We start from the raw sequence: 17,693 nt of genomic DNA, 5'->3' as shown, positions 1-17,693 counted from the left end.
GATGGAGGAGGAAGAGATGGAGGAAGAGATGGAAGAAGAGAAGGTAGAAGAGAAGGAGATGGAGGAGGAGGAAGGGGAGGAAGAGATGGAGGAGATGGAAAGAGACAGAGAATGAGAGAGAAAAAGAGGAGAGGGTACTGGAGAGAGAGGAGAGGAGAAGAGGAAGACGAAACACTGGTTTGAGTAGCTGCCAGCACCCAATATAGGTTCTCAGAAGGGCTCTGGAAACAGAGTATGACCATACCTTCTCCAAATAGATCCTGTCCTCTGCTTACCTCTCAGGTACTGGCCCTGTCTCTCACCCAGGTGGCTGGAGCTCAGTGCACCCATCTCCCTCTTTCCGCTGAAGGTCCTTCAGGATGGTCCTACTGGTCAGTTAGAATCAAATAGTTGCTCAAAGAATCCCACTCAGCACTGAAAGCACCTCCTGATGCAACTCAGATAAATTGTGTCTGGGTCATTTTTCTCTGATGATCAGCTCCTGCAGTCTAAGCTCTATTAACGTGAAGGTCTTAGAGCAGGGTTCCTTTAATTCAATCCTAGCAATCTTTTGTTACAGTCCTGTGACACTAAGCCACCAGGTCCTGAAATGCCACCCAGGCAGACCTGTCCCCCTCCTCAACTGCACTTTAAAAACAACAAGGTCCAAGCCTTGGGAACCTTGTGTGGTGGGTGGGGACTCCAAAACTTGTTCATCTTCCAGAGCCATTTGAGAGAGGGGTGTGTGTAGGGGGTGAATGGTTCTCATGAGGGGATGTTATGGCCACACCTGCCAACCACAGAAGTGCCAGGGGAATAACCTCGCTGAGAGCACCCGATCGCTGTGCTCAAGGCTGAAAGAAGAATAAGTCAAAGCCTCCTTGTGACAGCTCAGTCACCTTCCTGACTCCCTACCCTGTGTCTGGCTCTCTCCACCAGTCCATGGAAGCTGCAGGGTCCAGCGTCCATGAGCTGACCAGAGAAGGGAATGAGTAATGGACAAAAGGGGAATTTTTCGTTTAAATGTGGTGAAGCTGAAACACGTTTTGGTATCGGGAGCAGCTTGGGGAAATGCCTCTAACCCCACCCTGCACCTGTTTTCTGTTCTCTGTTTTGGTTAGAGATTTTCCATAGCCGGTTATTTCCACCAGAGATCTTCCACAGGTGCACAAATGGTGGCACCTTCGCAGTGCCAAATGGCCAGTCCATCACCAGGGGGCCTAATGGTCCTGGGCTAAGACCCTTAGAGACGGGTGTCAAATGAGCCTAGGGGTGGGGAGAAGGCAGTCCAAAGCACAGAGACAGAATCCCAGCCCAGGAAAAGTCCAGGCTGAGGTTTGAAGATGATGGGGAGAGAGAAGAGGGAACAGGCAAAAGAGGGAGTGGAAGGAAGACCTGAGAAAGGCACAAATGAAGACATCTGGCCCAACCAGTGACCTACTCAGAGGGCAAACCTGGACCCAAGCAGTTCTGAAGTCGCGCCACCATACCAACTCAAACCCACTCAACTCAACCCTTCGAAGAATTCGGGGAGTCTGCAGATGGGGCAATGCAAACACAGCGCTGTGAATTCAGCAGAACTGAGCAACCTTGTATGGCACAAGGGGGTCTGGGCTTACTGCCTAACCCACCAGGACAGTATCCCCTCTGTTTTGTGACCTGCCCTCACCCCTACAAGTGTCCATGACCCAACCCACCCTCTGCCATGTTTCATGACCCTCCCAGAACAATGTTTCCCCCTTCCTCCATGGGATAACCAGGACACTATCCCCTCTGTTTGGTGACTTCCCCTCCTCCCTACCAGGATGGTGTATCTCCAAGCCTCTCCCCTTGGATTCTTCTATTGGGTACTGTTATTAGGACGTTGGAGCCTGGATGGATGCTCCAAATATTATAAAGGCAACATTACTCTTCCTTTCTCCTCTCCTTCCCCACCACAATGCAAGAGACTCGACAGTGATCTCTGACCTCTGGTTTTTCCCCATCTGTCCCTCCATACCTTCTTGCCTCCCCCTTTTGTGCCACCCTCTGGCCAGCACTGGTCTGGGCTCTGGTGATCTCTTACCTAGTTGACTAGAATCATAGAGAGCTAGAAGTGATCTCAGGGATCATTTAGTTCAAGACTTTTTATCGTGGGGTCTACCAACCTGGAGTGGGGAGGGGATCACATTTTAATTTTTACTCACCTTTGGTTTCTGCATTTTTTATTTTATGCATTTAAAAATATTATCCTGGGAAGGGGTTCCTGGGCTTCACCATAATGTCAAAGGAGACCATGACATAAAAAAAAAAACATACACACACACACACAAACTTAAGACCACATGATCTACATCTCACTTACTATACTGAGATAAAGTCAAAATGGGTACATGATTTAGACATAATGGGTGATTCCATAAGCATCTCAGGGCACAGAATGTTTTACCTGTCAGATGTATGGATAAAGGAAGAATTTATGACCTAAAGAGACAGAGAACATTACAGGTTGCGAAATGAATAATTCTGATTACATCCTATGAAAAAGTTTTTGTACAAGCAAAATCAATGCAACCAGGATTAGAAGGAAAGCAAGAATCTTGGGGGGGAGAGGGTTAACAGCAAGTTTCTCTGATAAAGAACTCATTTCTCAAATATATAAAGAATTGAGTCAAATTTATAAGAATCTGAGTCATTCCCCAATTGATAAATGATCAAAGGATATGAACAGGCAGTTTTCAGAAAAAGAAATCAAAGCTATCTGGAAGCATATGAAAAATGCTTAAATCCCTACTGATTAGAAAAATGCAAATTAAAATAATTCTGGGGTACTACACACCTATCAGATTGGCGAATATGATAGAATAAATGTTGAAAAAGATGTAGGAAAATTGGGATTCTAATGTGTTGGTGGTGGAGTTGTGAACTGATTCAACTGTTCTGGAGGGTGTTTTGGAACTATACCCAAAGGGCTATAAAACTGTGCATACCCTTTGATCCAACAATACCACTACTAGGTCTGTATGTATCCCACAGAGACCAAAAAAAAAAAAAAGGAAAAAGGGGACAGCTAGGTACCTCAGTGGATACACAGCCAGATCTAGAGACAGGAGGTGTTGGGTTCAAATCTAGCCTCAGACACTTCCTAGCTGGGCCAATGGGCCAATCATTTAACCCCAGTTACCTACCCTTTATCACTCTTCTGCCTTAGAAATAATACCTTCGATTCTTAGACAGAAAGGAAGAATTTAGGGGTTTTTTTGTTTGTTTTTAAGGGAAAAGGGTCTATTTGTACAATATAGCAGCTCTTGTGGTAGCAAAGAACTGGATATTGAGATGCCCATAAGTTTGGGAATGACCAAAGACGTTGTAGGATATTATTATGATGGTGCTATTGTGCTATAAGAAAGGATGGGACAGGACAATTTCTTTCTTTTTTTTTAACCCTCACCTTCTGTCTTAGAGTCAATACTGTGTATTGGCTCCAAGGCAGAAGAGTGGTAAGGGCTAGGCAATGGGGGTAAGTGACTTGCCCAGGGTCACACAGCTAGGAAGTGTCTGGGCAGGACAATTTCAGAAAAATCTGGAAAGGCTTACGTGAACTGATGCAGAGTGAAGTGAGCAGATCCAGGGGAATAGTGTACACAGTAATAGCAATAATGTACAATGATCGAGGGGGCAGCTGGGTAGCTCAGTGGACTGAGATCCAGGTCTAGAGATGGGAGGTCCTAGGTTCAAATCTGACCTCAGACATTTCCCAGCTGTGTGACCCTGGGCAAGTCACTTGACCCCCGGCAAGTCACTTGACCCCCATTGCCTAGCCCTTACCACTCTTCTGCCTTGGAGCCAATACACAGTATTGACTCCAAGATGGAAGGTAAGGGTTTAAAAAAAAATAATAATGTACAATGATCAACCGTGAATGACTTAGCTCTTCTCTACAATATAAGGATCCAAGACAATTACAAATGACCTATGACCAAAAAATGCTATCCACCTCGAGAGAAAAAATTAATGGTGTCTGAATGCACACCAAAGCATATTATTTTTCGTTTTTGTTTCTTCATTGGTTTTATACATATATGTGTGTGTATATACAGAAACTATGGTTTTTATGTGTGCATATATATGTCTCCATTAAGGTCCTCTCCCACATCATGACCAATGTAGAAATGCATGATTACAGAAATATAACCTAGATCTAATTACCTGCCATCTTAGGGAGGGGGGATAGGAAAATGGAGGCGAAAGAGAAAAAGATTTTGAAACTCAAAATTTTAGGAAACAAATTGGGGAAAAAATAAACTATTATATTTTTAAATAGAGAAAAAGAAAAAAAACCCAGGAAGACGTACACAAACTGATGTAAAGTGAAGTGGGCAGAACCAGAACACTGTACCCAGTGATAGTAATATTGTAAAGGTGATCAACTAGGAAAGGATTAGCTACTCTGATGAGCACTACAATCCAAGACAATTCCAAGGGACCCATGATGAAAGATGCTATCTGCCTCCAAAGAGAACTGATGAACTCTGAATAGACTGAAGCGTGCTCTTTAAAAACTTATTGCTTTGTTTGTTTTCTTTTGCAAAATGACTAATATGGAAATGGTTGGCATGACCTCACAGGCATAATCAGATCAAATTGCTTGCCTTCTCAAAGAAGGGGAAGGACAGGAGAGGAGAGAATATGGAACCCCAAATTTTTAAATGATTATTAAAATTTTATTTTATATTTAATTGGGAAATATTTAACAAAAATAAATTAAAGTAATTTTTAAAAAGAACAATGTGGCGGATAGAGCAAAGAAAATACTAGATTGGGAATCAGGAAACAGGACTTTTAACCCTATTTAGCCAATTGCTAGCTATATGATTTTGGGTAAATCGTTTAACTCCTGGATTTCACTTTTTCTTTTGTAAAATGGTGATACTACCTTACTTCATGTTGTAAATTGTAAGGATCGAATGAACAAAGTGCTTTGTGAAAAAGAAAAAAAAAACACAAAAAACCATCTCCTGATGATGCAACAGGAAGGAGAGAGTCAAAAATGATTTCAAGGTTAGGAGAATGGGTATCTAAGATGGTGGGGTTGACAAGAGAATTAGGAAAGGGTGTGGAAAGGGTGATGGGGAAGGTAAGGGCAAAGGATGGTATACACTACTGGAAATGTTGGTTATTATCTCTCTCCTGGATTATTTAATTTATTTTTTTAAATCCTTACCTTCCATCTTGGAGTCAATAAAAGAGTGGTAAGGGCTAGGCAATGGGGGTCAAGTGACTTGCCCAGGGTCACACAGCTAGGAAGTGTCTGAGGCCAGATTTGAACCTAGAACCTCCCGTCTCTAGGCCTGGCTCGCAATCCACTAAGCCACCCAGCTGCCCCCTCTCCTGGATTATTTTTAAGAGCATCTTAATTAGTCTTCCTATTGGCAGTGTATCCAAACCATCCTTCAAAAACTACCAAAATAATCTTCCCAATTCTCTAACCTGAGTGTGCCACTCCCCAGATGAAAGACTTGCAATAGCTCCCTATTACCTTTAGTATCAAATACAAACTCCTCCTAGCATTCAAGGCCCTCTGAACTCAGGCTCTAACTTCTGGGCCTCATTTCACAACATTCTTTCCCACACACTCTCTGTTTCAATCAAACTACTAATAGTTGTTCCCAAATCTTCTCTCTTCCTCCCCTAAAACTGAGTGATCTTGGCCTCCTCACATTTTTTCTGCTCTTCTGTCTGAATGTCTGTCTCTCCTTTTCCTTGCATCATTAAGAATTTACTTAGTCTGTAGATACCATATTAGAGCCAGGGGGTTTTGCCTGTTTGTATTTCAAGCTCTTCTAGGGCAAGCCCGACACAGAGGAGACACCCAAGAAGGCTTTGTAGACGACTCCAAGAGTGGGTGTAGGAACCATCACTAAACACAGTGCCCAGCTGTCCCCGACAGAACAGCACCTCGAGGAGCTTCCCCAGAAATGGTCACCTAAGCAGCGGCCATCGGAACGTGCCCCATTGGCTGGCAGGGGCACTCACCCACTCCTCAGAGCACTTCCCCAGAGAGCCCGCTGTTTTTCCCATCCCTTGTCGCAGTCAAGAGTCCAGGAGACAGGTACAGGCTTAAATTCACACTTTAATATTGGGTGGTCACAGAAGAGAGACCGTATGAAGTTCATGAGCCTGTTCTCAGGCTCGCTCACTCGCTCCCCAGGAGAGAGGACCGATGCCCCCACGCCCGCAGGTCTTTGTAAAAAGATCGGGGAGAAAAAGAGGGGAGCAGTGTGCAGAGGTCAACTCTGAGTCTGGCACATCTGAGCCCATCTGGCTACAAAATGGAATGCTTCTCGAATGGAATGGTCAGCTCTTTGGCGGCAGCCTCATCCAGGAACCAGCACAGCCGCCCCGTGTGGGGTTGCACAAGTGCAGCAGGAAGTGGATTCTCCTCATTACCTTCCAGGATGCGCTGTTCCCCCATCCCAAGAGAAAGGCGTAAGGCCAGGAGAAGGAACACGAAGCCCCAAGGGGCCCTTCCCCCAACCGGTCCCCTCACACACAGGAGAGCCTAGCCACCCCCATTCTGAAAGCTCCCCATGCCCAGGAAGCCGCCCCACACAGCATCTGTCCCCATCCCTTTCTAGGGGCTCCCACACACACATACTCCCATTACCTTCAAAACAGCCGCTTTGCCTTCTCCGGTGGCCACAAACACCACCATTCGTGCAGCGTTCAGTACAGGCAGAGTGAGGGTCACCCTCTCAGGGGGTGGCTTTGGGGAATCACTGATGGGGGCAACAATTTTTTCCTTTTCCTAGGGGGAATGAGTCCAAGAAGGGAGAAGAATCAGACTGTTCCAAAGAACGATTCGAGGTCCTCAGAGCAGCCCTGAGCTCAGAGTGTGCTTGGCCCAGGGTGCAGAGCCTGTGACAGGGCTGACCAGCTCCAGTCCCATTACTCGGCCATTCTGGACACCACCATCCACCCTTCCCCACCCTGAGGCTTAGCTCTGTGGCAGCTAGTACAAGCTGAAACTGCACAGCTCCCAAAGGTGGCCTACCTGAAGGAGTGGGTGATCAGGGAAAAGGGAACACGTGTGCCCATCAGGTCCGATCCCCAAAATCAGCAGGTCAAAAACTGGAATTGTGTCCCCTTGAAAGGCCTGAGGATGAACAAACACAAGAAAGGAGACCCCTGCCCGTTAGAGGCCCCCCATCTCTGCTCACTGAAAGGGCCTCTCTAGGGAGTCCAGAGACCCCAGTCAAGGCCCACGCTGTCCCAGGGGCACAGTGGAAAGGCAAACATGGCATTGACATCTCTGAACCTGGGCATGGGCTTCTCCTGAATCACTTTTTCTATGCGGGGGTCTTAGTGTACTTCCCAGAGCTAAGACTGTGCCATTATGATGCCTGTTTGACTGAGGAAGAAACTAAGACCCAGAGGAGGAGAAATCACTTGTCAGGGGGCGAAGGCAAGCCAGGGCCAGGATATGAATTCATCTCCACCAGACCCCCATGTTCAGGACTCAGCCATAGCAGACCCAAACCATCACCGCATCATCCTTTCAGGGCTGGGCCTCCTCCTCAGGCTGGGGCTCCAGGAAGTGAGGCCTTCTCTCCTAGGCAGGGGGGAACCTCACACGGGGTCCATGGAGGAAGTGCTGCTGCTGCTGTCCCTAGCAATTCTCTTCAGCCAGGTGTGTTTGGGGCACAGCTATCTTGTTAGTGTTCCTCAGAGAACCAGCTTTAGCTCTACTTACCGTTTTTATGGCCCCCTCTTTCCCCACTTTACTTGCTTCTCTTTTAATTGTTAGATTTTCCTTCCTTTGTGTTTCTTTTGGCTTTAACTTGATTCTCTATTTTTTTAAATTGCACACTCAGTTCATTAACCTCCTTTTTCTATTTTGGTAGTACATGCTTTTGTAAATTGAATTTTTTCTCCCTGAAGCCTGATTTGGCTACATTCCCCCAAATTCTCCCATTGGGACTATTCCCTTTTACAAAGTTAACTATTACTATGATATGTTCTTTATTTTTTTAAACCCTCACCTCCTGTCTTAGAATCAATACTGTGTGACAGTTAAGAGTGGTAAGGGAATGGCAACAGAGGTTAAGTGACTTGCTTAGGGTTACATAGCTAGGAAGTATCTGAGGTCAAATTTGAACTCAGGATCTCCATATGATTTGTTCTTTAATCCAATTATCCTTCAGGAGCCAATGTTAAGTTCACATTACAAGGGAAGGTCCTTTTTCCTGGCTATTTTTGAAATTATTGTTTGGCATTAAAACTATGAAATTTAGCAGGTTTATACTTTGGAATTTCAAATATGGGGCTTTTCTTTGGAGGTGATTTGTGGATTTAATTCAATCCACATTTTCTCTATTCAAAAGTTTAAGACAGTCTTCTTAGCTTTTTCCTACAATGTACTATCTTGGGTTTTTAATTTATAACATGTTCTTCTGGGAGAGCTATGATGTTTAAATTATCTCTGCATCCTAAGTTTCAATATAAACTCCTTGAGAGCAAGGACTGTTTCCTAGCACCCAGCACAAAGGAAACACTTAATAGTTGTTTGTTGATTAAAGGTCAGTTGCTTTGGTTCATGTGTACCTTCAGTTGACTTTTGTTTCCCTCTTCCTATATAGTTTTTAAAAATTCCAAATCTTGGATGCAGCTGGGTGGCTCAGTGGATTGAGCGCCAGGCCCAGAGATGGGAGGTCCTGGGTTCAAATCTGACCTCAGACACTTCCTAGCTGTGTGACCCTGGGCAAGTCACTTGACCCCCACTGCCTAGCCCTTCCCACTCTTCTGTCTTAGAACCAATACCTAGTGTTGATTCTAAAATGGAGGGTAAGGGTTTAAAAAAGAATTTTTTTAAAAATTCCAAATCTGTCATTTTCTATTTGAGAACCTTTATTCTTTTTAGAGAGATTCTCCATTATGTTTACTGTGAGGCAATCTCCTACAGGGAAAAAGAGACAGAGTCCAATCTGGACCTGAGTAAAATTAAATTCAAAAAGTCAGAACATATGTCCCAGGGTTTCCCCAAAGGATTGGAATGGAAGTAGGTGAGCTGCAGGAATTAAGAGCTGATCCAGAGATGTTTGTATAGGGAGTGCCAGGGAGGCAACTCTGTTGGATTCAACTTATTTCTCAAAAACCCTGAAGCTCAAGCTTATAAGTCAATATTGAGGAAACTTCAGTTGTCTTGAGGGTTGTACGACATTGTTTTTCCTTATTCTTTTGTGGATTCTGGACTAACCAGATCTGTTTCATTATTTTCTTTCTTTTGACAGCTGTTGGCCAGAATCTTGCTCATTACCTGCCTTACTACTTAGCTGTCTTACATTTCAGAGTCGAAGCTGTCCCTTCCTCATTATTCCTGGGTCCTCAAGCAAACACTACCGGGGAAAAGGAGCCAAGAGAAGGAATGAGCAGGTACCTGGGCCTTCTCTGAGCTCCCTCTACCCTAAGCTGCTCTACTCACTTCTCGAAGCTTCTCTGCATAGTCTGAGGCAGCCTCTTCCACTGGGAGCGAAGGGTTGATGGTGATTACCTGGCTCTCTGGGATGGGCAGGTTTGAAAGAAGATGAGTCTATAGCAGATAAAGGAAGAAAATTCAGCCCTATACCCACAAGCAGGACATGATCTGATAGCCTGGACTTAACCACTTATGTCCAGACTTCCCTTCCCCATCTCTCTCCTCCCTCCCTTCTCCACTGCTGCTAATCCTAAAGAACCCACTTCATAGGCCTTGATGTACCACAGATTTGGCTATACTCATCTTGCAATAATATGAAAAACTTATGGGTGTCATTTTCTCATGGTCTATAATCTGGTCATCTCTGAATGAATAAATTAAGTTGCATTTATTAAGATCTAGGTGCCATGCACTATTCTAAGTGCTGGGGATAAAGGTAGAAAAAGTAAGATATTACTTGCCTTTAAGGAACTCATAATCTAACTAAGGCAAGATAAAGTCTAGGTCTTAGGATCTATCAACAGACCAGATAAAAGAACCTGGAGGGGCTTGGGGGTGGAACCAAGATGGCAGCTTAGTAGCAGCAAAAGCTGAAACCCCTCTGACAATCCTTTCAAACCAAACTTTAAAAAGCACCTCAAAATAACAGGAGTCAAAAACCAACAGCAAGATAAAGTGAGGGGGTTCTTCTATTGAATACAACTTGAAAGTTAGGCAAAAAAGCTCAGAGTTCTGAGTCTTACAAGCCATCAGCAGAGGAGACAGAATTAGCAGATTTCAGAACTCCTAGTCAACAAGTTTTAAAAAAAAAGGCTGGAAAAATGAGCAAACAACAAAAGAAACACCTAACCACAGAAAATTTCTATGGAGACAAAAAGAGCAAGGCACAGAGTCAAAAGGAATGGGATGGTGAGATTCAAGCAACCACATGCAAAACTTCAAAGAAAAATGGGAATTGGTCTCAGGTACTGGAAAAACTCAAAAAAAGAATTCAAAAATCAAGTAACACAAACAAGGTGGACAAAATGGGAAAGAGAAATAAAAATGTAAAAAAGAAAATAGTTTTAAAAACAAAATTGGTTAATTGGAAAAAGAGGCACAAAAATCCAATGAAGAGTTTCTTAGACAACAAATGAACTTACTAAAAAAGAGGCAAAAAAACCCAATGAAGAAAAGAATTAAAAAAAAAAACAGAATTAAGCTACTAGAAAAAGAGGCAAAAAAAAATCCAATGAAGAAACCTTCCATGGAAAGTAGAATGGACCAAATGAAAAAGGATAAAGAGTGACTGGTGGGGAGTGGGGTCTAGAAGGCATAGAGCCAGAAAGATGCTAAGGCCAGGAGGTCCTTCATCTCACAAAAAGGATTACAGTTGGTGACCTCAATTAGGGTAAGGGGCAAGCTTATAGGTTCTGAGTTGCCCAGGATTAAGGGAAGAATGAAGGCAAGTTAAGGGGGAAGGGTTATAATCTGGGTTCTTCATGGGGCCTGAGAAGCCCAGATATGGGGGCAAAGGCAAAAGATTTAACTTATTTCTTAACTTGAGACTTTTTTTTATAACATCTATGACTCTTCCTTATTGTTCCCCCTACCTAACTCCCTCTCCAACTCAGCTGGGCTGGCATGATCAGACTTAAACATTATTTTCTTCCTCCAAAACTCTCCTCTTTCCACTCCCCCTCCAAAACCAAATCAAACCCTGGAAAAGCTCTGCTGATTTCAGGGCACATATATTCTGAAGTTAGATACAAATACAAAAAGATGATCATAGCCAGTCGAGTATTTATTATTTGTGTGATGAGAAAAATACATATCCTTACTGCCTATTCCTTGGGATGTCCACAGAGACCATAGGCAAATAACTAGACTTCATGCTTTGGGAGGGCTCCCTGGGCATGTGATATTGATAAGACCTGTTTCTAGCTACTTCACTACTAGAGTTCATTGAAAGCCAGGCTGGGTAGTCTTCGAATTGCCCAAGTAGTTACTGACTACAAGAATAGGGGGTATCCAGGGTTAGTCAATCAGTAAGTCTCTGCTATGTGCTATTTACTGTATTAAGCACTAGGGATACAAAAAGAGGCAAAATAATAGTCCCTGTCTTCAAGGAGCTCACAATCTCACAGGAGAGACAAGCATACAATACAAGCAAACAAGCCAGAGACAGGAAAGGCACTAAAAGGGACTGGGAAACACTTCCTGCAGAAGATGGGATTTTAACTGGGACTTGAAGGAAGCCAGGAGACAAGACAAGGAAGGAAAGAATCCCCAGTTGAGAAATGGAATGTCTTGTTTGTGGAAAGGAAAAGATGTCTACGTCACTTGATCAAAGAGTAGTGATCAGGAAATAAGATGTAAAAAAGACTTAAAACTGGCAAATGAGGTTAGAGCAGTACAGGAAGACTTATACAAAATGATGCAGAACAAAGATGACTTTTCACAATAAATAATAGCAGCCAACACTTCTATAGTACCCTAATACATGCAAAGAGCTTTACATATATCCTCCATTTGATCCTCATAAAAATGATGAGAATGGAATCCCTGAGAAAAGATACCAAATTAGAGAATAAATGTGGTACTCAATGCTTGTCCCAGAGGCCACCTATGCAAGACAACTTAGCATGATGGGAAGACCCCTGGCCCTAGAATCAGAAGACCTCTTTGTGAAACCCTGGACCTCAACTTCCTCACTTGAGGGGGTGGAACAAGAGGGCCCCTGAGGTCCCTTCCGGATTTACCTCCACCCTCTTGACAGAAGTAGTAAACTCTGGGCCCAGAGCACTTGTATATACCCTGTCAGACAGTCGATGTGTCAGCTGGTTTTGCTTAGCTTTTTTTCTTCATTATAAAGAATAGTCCTATAGGGAGTAAGGTGGAAATTACTAGGAAATGATTGCTGACTTAAAAAAACAAAAGATCCTTTCTTCAAAAGTGGGGAACTCTGTGTGGAACACTAAATACAGCACCCAAATTGGTTGATGTGTTGGCTAATTTTGTTGAACTTTTTTTTGGTCTGATTTATTCTTTGTTAAAAAAAATGGCTGGGATACAGAAAAGATCTATTTGGAAAGGGATAACAAGCATTTCTATAGTGCCTACTATGTGCCAAGCACTGTGCCAAGTTCTTTATAAACGATTTTCTCATTTGATCCTCACAACAACCTTGAAGGGAGGTGCTCAAATTATCCCTATTTTATAGCGGAGAAAATTGACAGTAGGTGTATGAATATGAATTTCATCTCATGTCTTCCTATTTCTAGGTCTAGTGATCTATCCACTCTGCTGCCAACCAAAAAAAAAATCAACAAAAATAACATAGACATCAACAATCATTGAAATGAATTTGCATATGCCACTAGTTGGCATTAAGGCTACTTGTTAACTTACAACCTAGTTTCAATTATTAAAATAAAAATTTAGTTGGTCAGATATGCTGTCATCAAAAAAAATCTGACAATAACCAAATGATATCTTAATATTCCCCCAAATACTACAGAGCCTTAAAAGCTGTACCTCCTCACAAAGACCCCAGTTCCAATCCAGTTAAGATGACCACCTATTTTCATTGACCCATCAGGTTAAGGAACAATATAATCTGGATGTTTGAAGCTTCTCAGTTTGGGTAGTCACAATTCCCTATTTTTCTTTTTAATGAGCAGCACCAGGATTCCCCACTGGAAGATAAAACCCTCTTTTCAATCATTTTCTAAAAAATGCTATTTCAGGTTTGGTCAGTAAACAGATCAATCCATCAATGAGTATTTATTAGACACATACAATGTGCTAAGACAGTGATGGTGAACCATTTAGAGTCTGAGTGCCCAAACCTCATCCTCAAGTTGAATGTGTACCCCATTCCACCTTACCCCAGACAGGGGAGGGAGGAAGCTCTCCCATTGGGCTGCTGGGCAGAGGGGGTGGGTCATATGAGAAATGTCCTCAGATACAATAGGAAGGGGCAGAGGGGGTGGGTCATGTGAGAAATGTCCTCAGATACAATAGGAAGGGGTTCGCGAGCAGCTCTTTATGGCATGCATGCCATAGGTTCACCTACATGGTGCCAGGAGGTAGGATGAGCATTGGGTGTACAAAGACAAAAGTGAAAATGTGGTACCTGCCCATCAGGAGCTTAAGGAGAAATCATATGAATATATATCATTTATATATGTATCTGCATTACATATAAAAACAAATAAAAAGTAGTTTGGAGAGGGAACAGGTTGGCTGCTGGGAGGTTGGGAGAATCAGTTAAGACTTCATGTAGAAGGTAGCCCATAAGCCAAGTTCTGAAGGAAGCTAGGGCTCCCAACAGGCAGAAGTGAAACGAGATCAATCCAGGTAGGTTTGGGAACAGTACAAAACCAGGAGACAGCGTGTCCTGTGTGAAACAGCAGGCCAATATGACAGAATTAGAGTGTGAAGGGAGAAATTATATGTAAGAGACGAAAAACAGGAAAGGGGCAAAGGAGAAAAGAAATTACATTTCATTAAGTATATCTGATGCTAGAGACAGTAGGGAGTCACTGGGTTTTATCTGAGCAAGGGAGTGACATGATTAAACCTATATTTTAGGAAAATCATTTTGGCAGCTATGTGGTAGATGGATTGGAGTGGGAAGACCAAATAAGAGGCTATTATAATAGTCTTAGGGAGAAGCAGCCTGAACTAGGGTAACCATAATTGTGAGTGGAGAAGATGAGATGTACTGTAGCTAGAGATGACTAGATCCGATAGCTGATTAGATCTATGGAATGAATACAAGAGGGGGACCAAGGATGACATCAAGGTTTCAAATCTGGGTAACTATAAGGATAGTAGTACCCTGTCATAGGAAAGTTCAGAAAAGAGATGGGTTTGGTATAGAATGAGAATAGGTTCTATTTTTGACTCAATGAATTTGGGATTCCTATGTGACACCTGGTTGGAAATGTCCAATAGTCAATTAGTTGGTGATGCTCAAGACTAGAGCTCAAGAGAGACTAAAGTTGAATGTATAAAATCTAGGAGTCATCTGCAAAGAAATAGCAACTGAATCCATAGACACAAAGAGAGAAAAGAAGGGCTAAGATCAATGGTACAGGTAAAGGGGCTGGCCTTGGTAAGAGGGATGGTCACTTCATCAGAGACTGAAGTAAAGGAGAAAATAGAGGGGGGGGGGGAGATGATGTCAAGGAGCTGTAAGAATGAGGAGGGGTTGTTAGATGAGAAAGAGTGGAGAATAGGGGCTTCTTGACAAAACTAGAATGTCAGGATCAGAGTGCCTCAGAGTAGGTTGATCATATAAACAGTTTATATTGGGGGGAAAGTTGGGAGAGATGACTGCTCAATATCATTTGGATTGAACACATTCTTGATGTGTTGGGAAGAAAGTTCAGGAATGTTAGGAAATATCAAAATCTGGCTAGGAGTGATTTACAACTGTCTTTGGCAATGCATAAGGAGGTATTAAAAAAGAAGATAACCAAGCTCTTCAAGCAGTGGCTAAGTTATTCAGCACTAGCGCCCCTCAATTATTCTATCAGTGAGACAACACAGGCTCCCTGAGATACTAGCACTCTCTGACAGAGCTGAATCAAAAAAATTCATAAAGGCCCTGTGGAGTCCCCCATAACTTGGAAATATCACATTTATTTGTTTGTTTTCATTGTGGTATATTTAATAACAAATTTTCACATTAAGTTTTCCAGAGTTACATGATCAAAATTGTCTCCCTCCCTTCTTCTCTCCTCCCCTCCTTGGAGCTGGCAAGCAATTCAATCTGGGTTATAAATGTATTATCATGCAAAACATGGAAAATATCCCATTTAAAATTGAATCAGAAATAGATGGACCATGAGGTGGAGTGTGAAAAAATAGTTGCTCTAGGATGGGTAGATGGTGGGGAGGGAGTGTCTCTACATACTACTGGCCTCATGCCAGTTCTTTTGCTGGGTAAATAGTGCATAAAAGAACCGAAACTTTAAGTACTATTTAGGGATAAGGTTACCAACTGATTACAACATAAATTGGGAGTTGAAAGTCTTAAGAGTCACAAAGATGACTTCCAGCTCCAGTCTGGGCCAACTGTCACCATAGCTCAGTCCCTAAAAGCCTCATGAGACTTTTGCAATATGGTTAGATAGCAATCATGTAGTCAGCAGTAAATTGCCATCTTGGGAACCTGAAATGGTATCCTATCCTTCCAGGCCATGGTCAGCAAATACATGTTGGGGTTACATAGTGGTAGTCCCCCTCTCAATAGAGTTCTCAATAAACAAACACTAAAAGTCCAAGATGGAAAAATGAGATAACATTTGTAAAATGCTTTGTGTAAGCCTTAAAGCTTAACTTCTATAAAATTAGCTGTCATAACAGAGCAGTGAAATACAAGGTACTGAGACAGAAGCAGGAAACTGATACAGAAAAAGAGTCAGACTAGAAGATTAGTACCAGATTTGGTGGCAAGACACAAGGAATAGTGGGGTGTGTGAACTTATATCCCAAAAGCTTAGCCATCTTATAAAAATTACATGTGTTCCCCTCCATACGGAAGTGTTGGCATGGGCACAGGACAGCATCCACTCCTGTTCAGCTGCATCCCTAAGATTTCAGGGATGGACAATTATGAAGAGAGTATTTCCCTTACAAGGAGGCCATGCCCTAAGTAAGAATCATCTTCTCCATTATAACCAGACCACCATAGTGCCCCCTCAGGTCCAGAAAAAAACCCAGTTCCTACAGTCCTATTTTAATAAAGCCATTCCCACAGATCTCATATCTTGCTCTTTGTGACCAGGTCTCACTAGACAGCATACCTCCCTTCTAATAACCAGAACATCTAATGACCAGGAACAGCACCTCTAGATTACACAGACAAAAAAAAAAAGCTTCCACTCTTGAGAGAATTAATCTGTTCATCTTTCGGACCCTTGTTTTGAGCAGAGCTGTCCTGTTTGGCAAATTCAACTAATTAGTCCACTATATCTAGAGGGCCCACCCCTGCTGCATTACTTGTCATCAACCTTCAGCCCCGGCAATCAAATCACAGCCACCTTACTCTAGTAGACTGAAAAGGTCAGTCAAATGACTACCTAAAGACCAGGTCACACCCTAGTGATACAATGCCTAATTAATGAGTGTTGGCTGCCAACCCGGAAACCCACATCCCTGGCCACCACTCCCTCCATATATGTGCTGTTTCACAATGAGAATGGGAGCTCCTTAAGGGCAGGGGCTCTCTGGCATTTGTATCTCCAGTGCTTAGCCAAGTGTTTGACACACAAGAAGCATTTAAATGCCTTTTTATTCATGCCTGAGGACCAGATGACCCTAGCTACAGCTCCCTGGCTTTCAAGTGAACACCACGTGGCCATCAGGAAGGATCCTCGTATGCAAAAGCCAAAGATCCCACAGGGCTCCTAACAGCCCACCACTGTCCTAGAGACTCTACCGAACCGGAGGCCAAAGGCCCTGGACCCCGCCCCCTTTATAATGAAGTCACCCTCCCCGAGGGGCCAGGCCCCTCCTCGGCCGCCCCCTCCCTCCGCCCCGCCCCGCACCCGGTACAAGCCGAACGTGCTGTCCGCGTGGTCGAAGGGCACGAGGCGCTCATCGCAGAATCCCAGCGTCCAGTGCGCGGGGGCGGCGGGGCCAGCGGGGGCTGCGGCCGCAGGCAGCTCTTGAGCCAGTAGCTGGACTAGGCTACCGCCCGAGAGCCCGAGTGAGAAACGAGCACCATCCCCCGCGCCCCCGGCCCCAGCCCGGCTTTGCGCCGCTCGCTGCACCACCAGCTGCGCCAGCGACACACCCAGCTCCTGCGGGCTGGGGAACACCGAGATAAGGCGGGATCCCGACCCCGGCATCGCGACGGTGACGGCGGCAGCAGTGTCGCGGGTGCGAGAGCCGGCAGAGCGCGGCGTGGGGCGCGTCCTCGGCGACCGGGCGGAAGTGGGGCCGGTTTGGGCGGAAGGGGACGCATAAATGCTGCCGCACTAGGAACTGCTCCTTGAGCGGAACGCTGGCACAGCTCCTCCTAGGGAACAAACGCAGGGCTTGTGCCAGTGGAGAACAGAATGGTTCCGTTCACGTCTGTCAACACTGACCCGGCATTGGCCTTTGTTGTCCATGAGAAGGCCCGAGAAATCTAAGACAGTCATGGAATCGAGGACCGTCGGCTCTCCTGTTTTGGGTCCCCCGTCAAGCATTACACTTTTGGCTTGATGCTCAAATCCCCACATCCCGCCCCTCAACACACACAAACACGTACACACTCGCTCTT

General features: G+C 44.1%; 2 protein-coding genes across 2 annotated transcripts in view; both read right to left on the bottom strand.

Moving 5' to 3' along the window:
- Positions 1-706, bottom strand: part of LOC130458304 (protein Niban 3-like) — a 6,134-nt gene extending 5,428 nt beyond the window's left edge. Inside the window, exon 1 of the mRNA XM_056822795.1 lies at positions 276-706. Within this exon, the coding sequence (XP_056678773.1) occupies positions 276-330 (55 nt within the window). The 5' untranslated portion in view covers positions 331-706. The remainder of the gene's footprint in view (positions 1-275) is intronic.
- Positions 707-6,073: 5,367 nt separating this feature from the next.
- Positions 6,074-17,384, bottom strand: PGLS (6-phosphogluconolactonase). Its single transcript, XM_001368670.4, has 5 exons — positions 16,975-17,384; positions 9,440-9,547; positions 7,013-7,114; positions 6,626-6,766; positions 6,074-6,421 (listed from the first exon to the last, which is right to left on the bottom strand). The coding sequence occupies exons 1-5, from the start codon at positions 17,275-17,277 to the stop codon at positions 6,284-6,286; spliced, it is 792 nt and encodes a 263-aa protein (XP_001368707.1). The 5' UTR covers positions 17,278-17,384; the 3' UTR covers positions 6,074-6,283.
- Between the last annotated feature and the right edge of the window lie 309 nt (positions 17,385-17,693).

Source organism: Monodelphis domestica, chromosome 3, assembly GCF_027887165.1.
Source record: "Monodelphis domestica isolate mMonDom1 chromosome 3, mMonDom1.pri, whole genome shotgun sequence".
In the NCBI taxonomy this organism is placed as follows: domain Eukaryota; kingdom Metazoa; phylum Chordata; class Mammalia; order Didelphimorphia; family Didelphidae; genus Monodelphis; species Monodelphis domestica.
Note: the sequence above shows the minus strand (reverse complement) of the source record. Positions and strands in the feature narration are given on the sequence as shown.

Coding starts and splice junctions, on each gene's coding strand:
- PGLS (XM_001368670.4), bottom strand. CDS start 17,277: ATGCCGGGGTCGGGATCCCGCCTTATCTCGGTGTTCCCCAGCCCGCAG. Junction 6,767..7,012: donor CTGATCACCCACTCCTTCAG/GTAGGCCACCTT, acceptor CATTCCCCCTAG/GAAAAGGAAAAAATTGTTGC. Junction 6,422..6,625: donor GCAAAGCGGCTGTTTTGAAG/GTAATGGGAGTA, acceptor ATGGGGGAACAG/CGCATCCTGGAAGGTAATGA.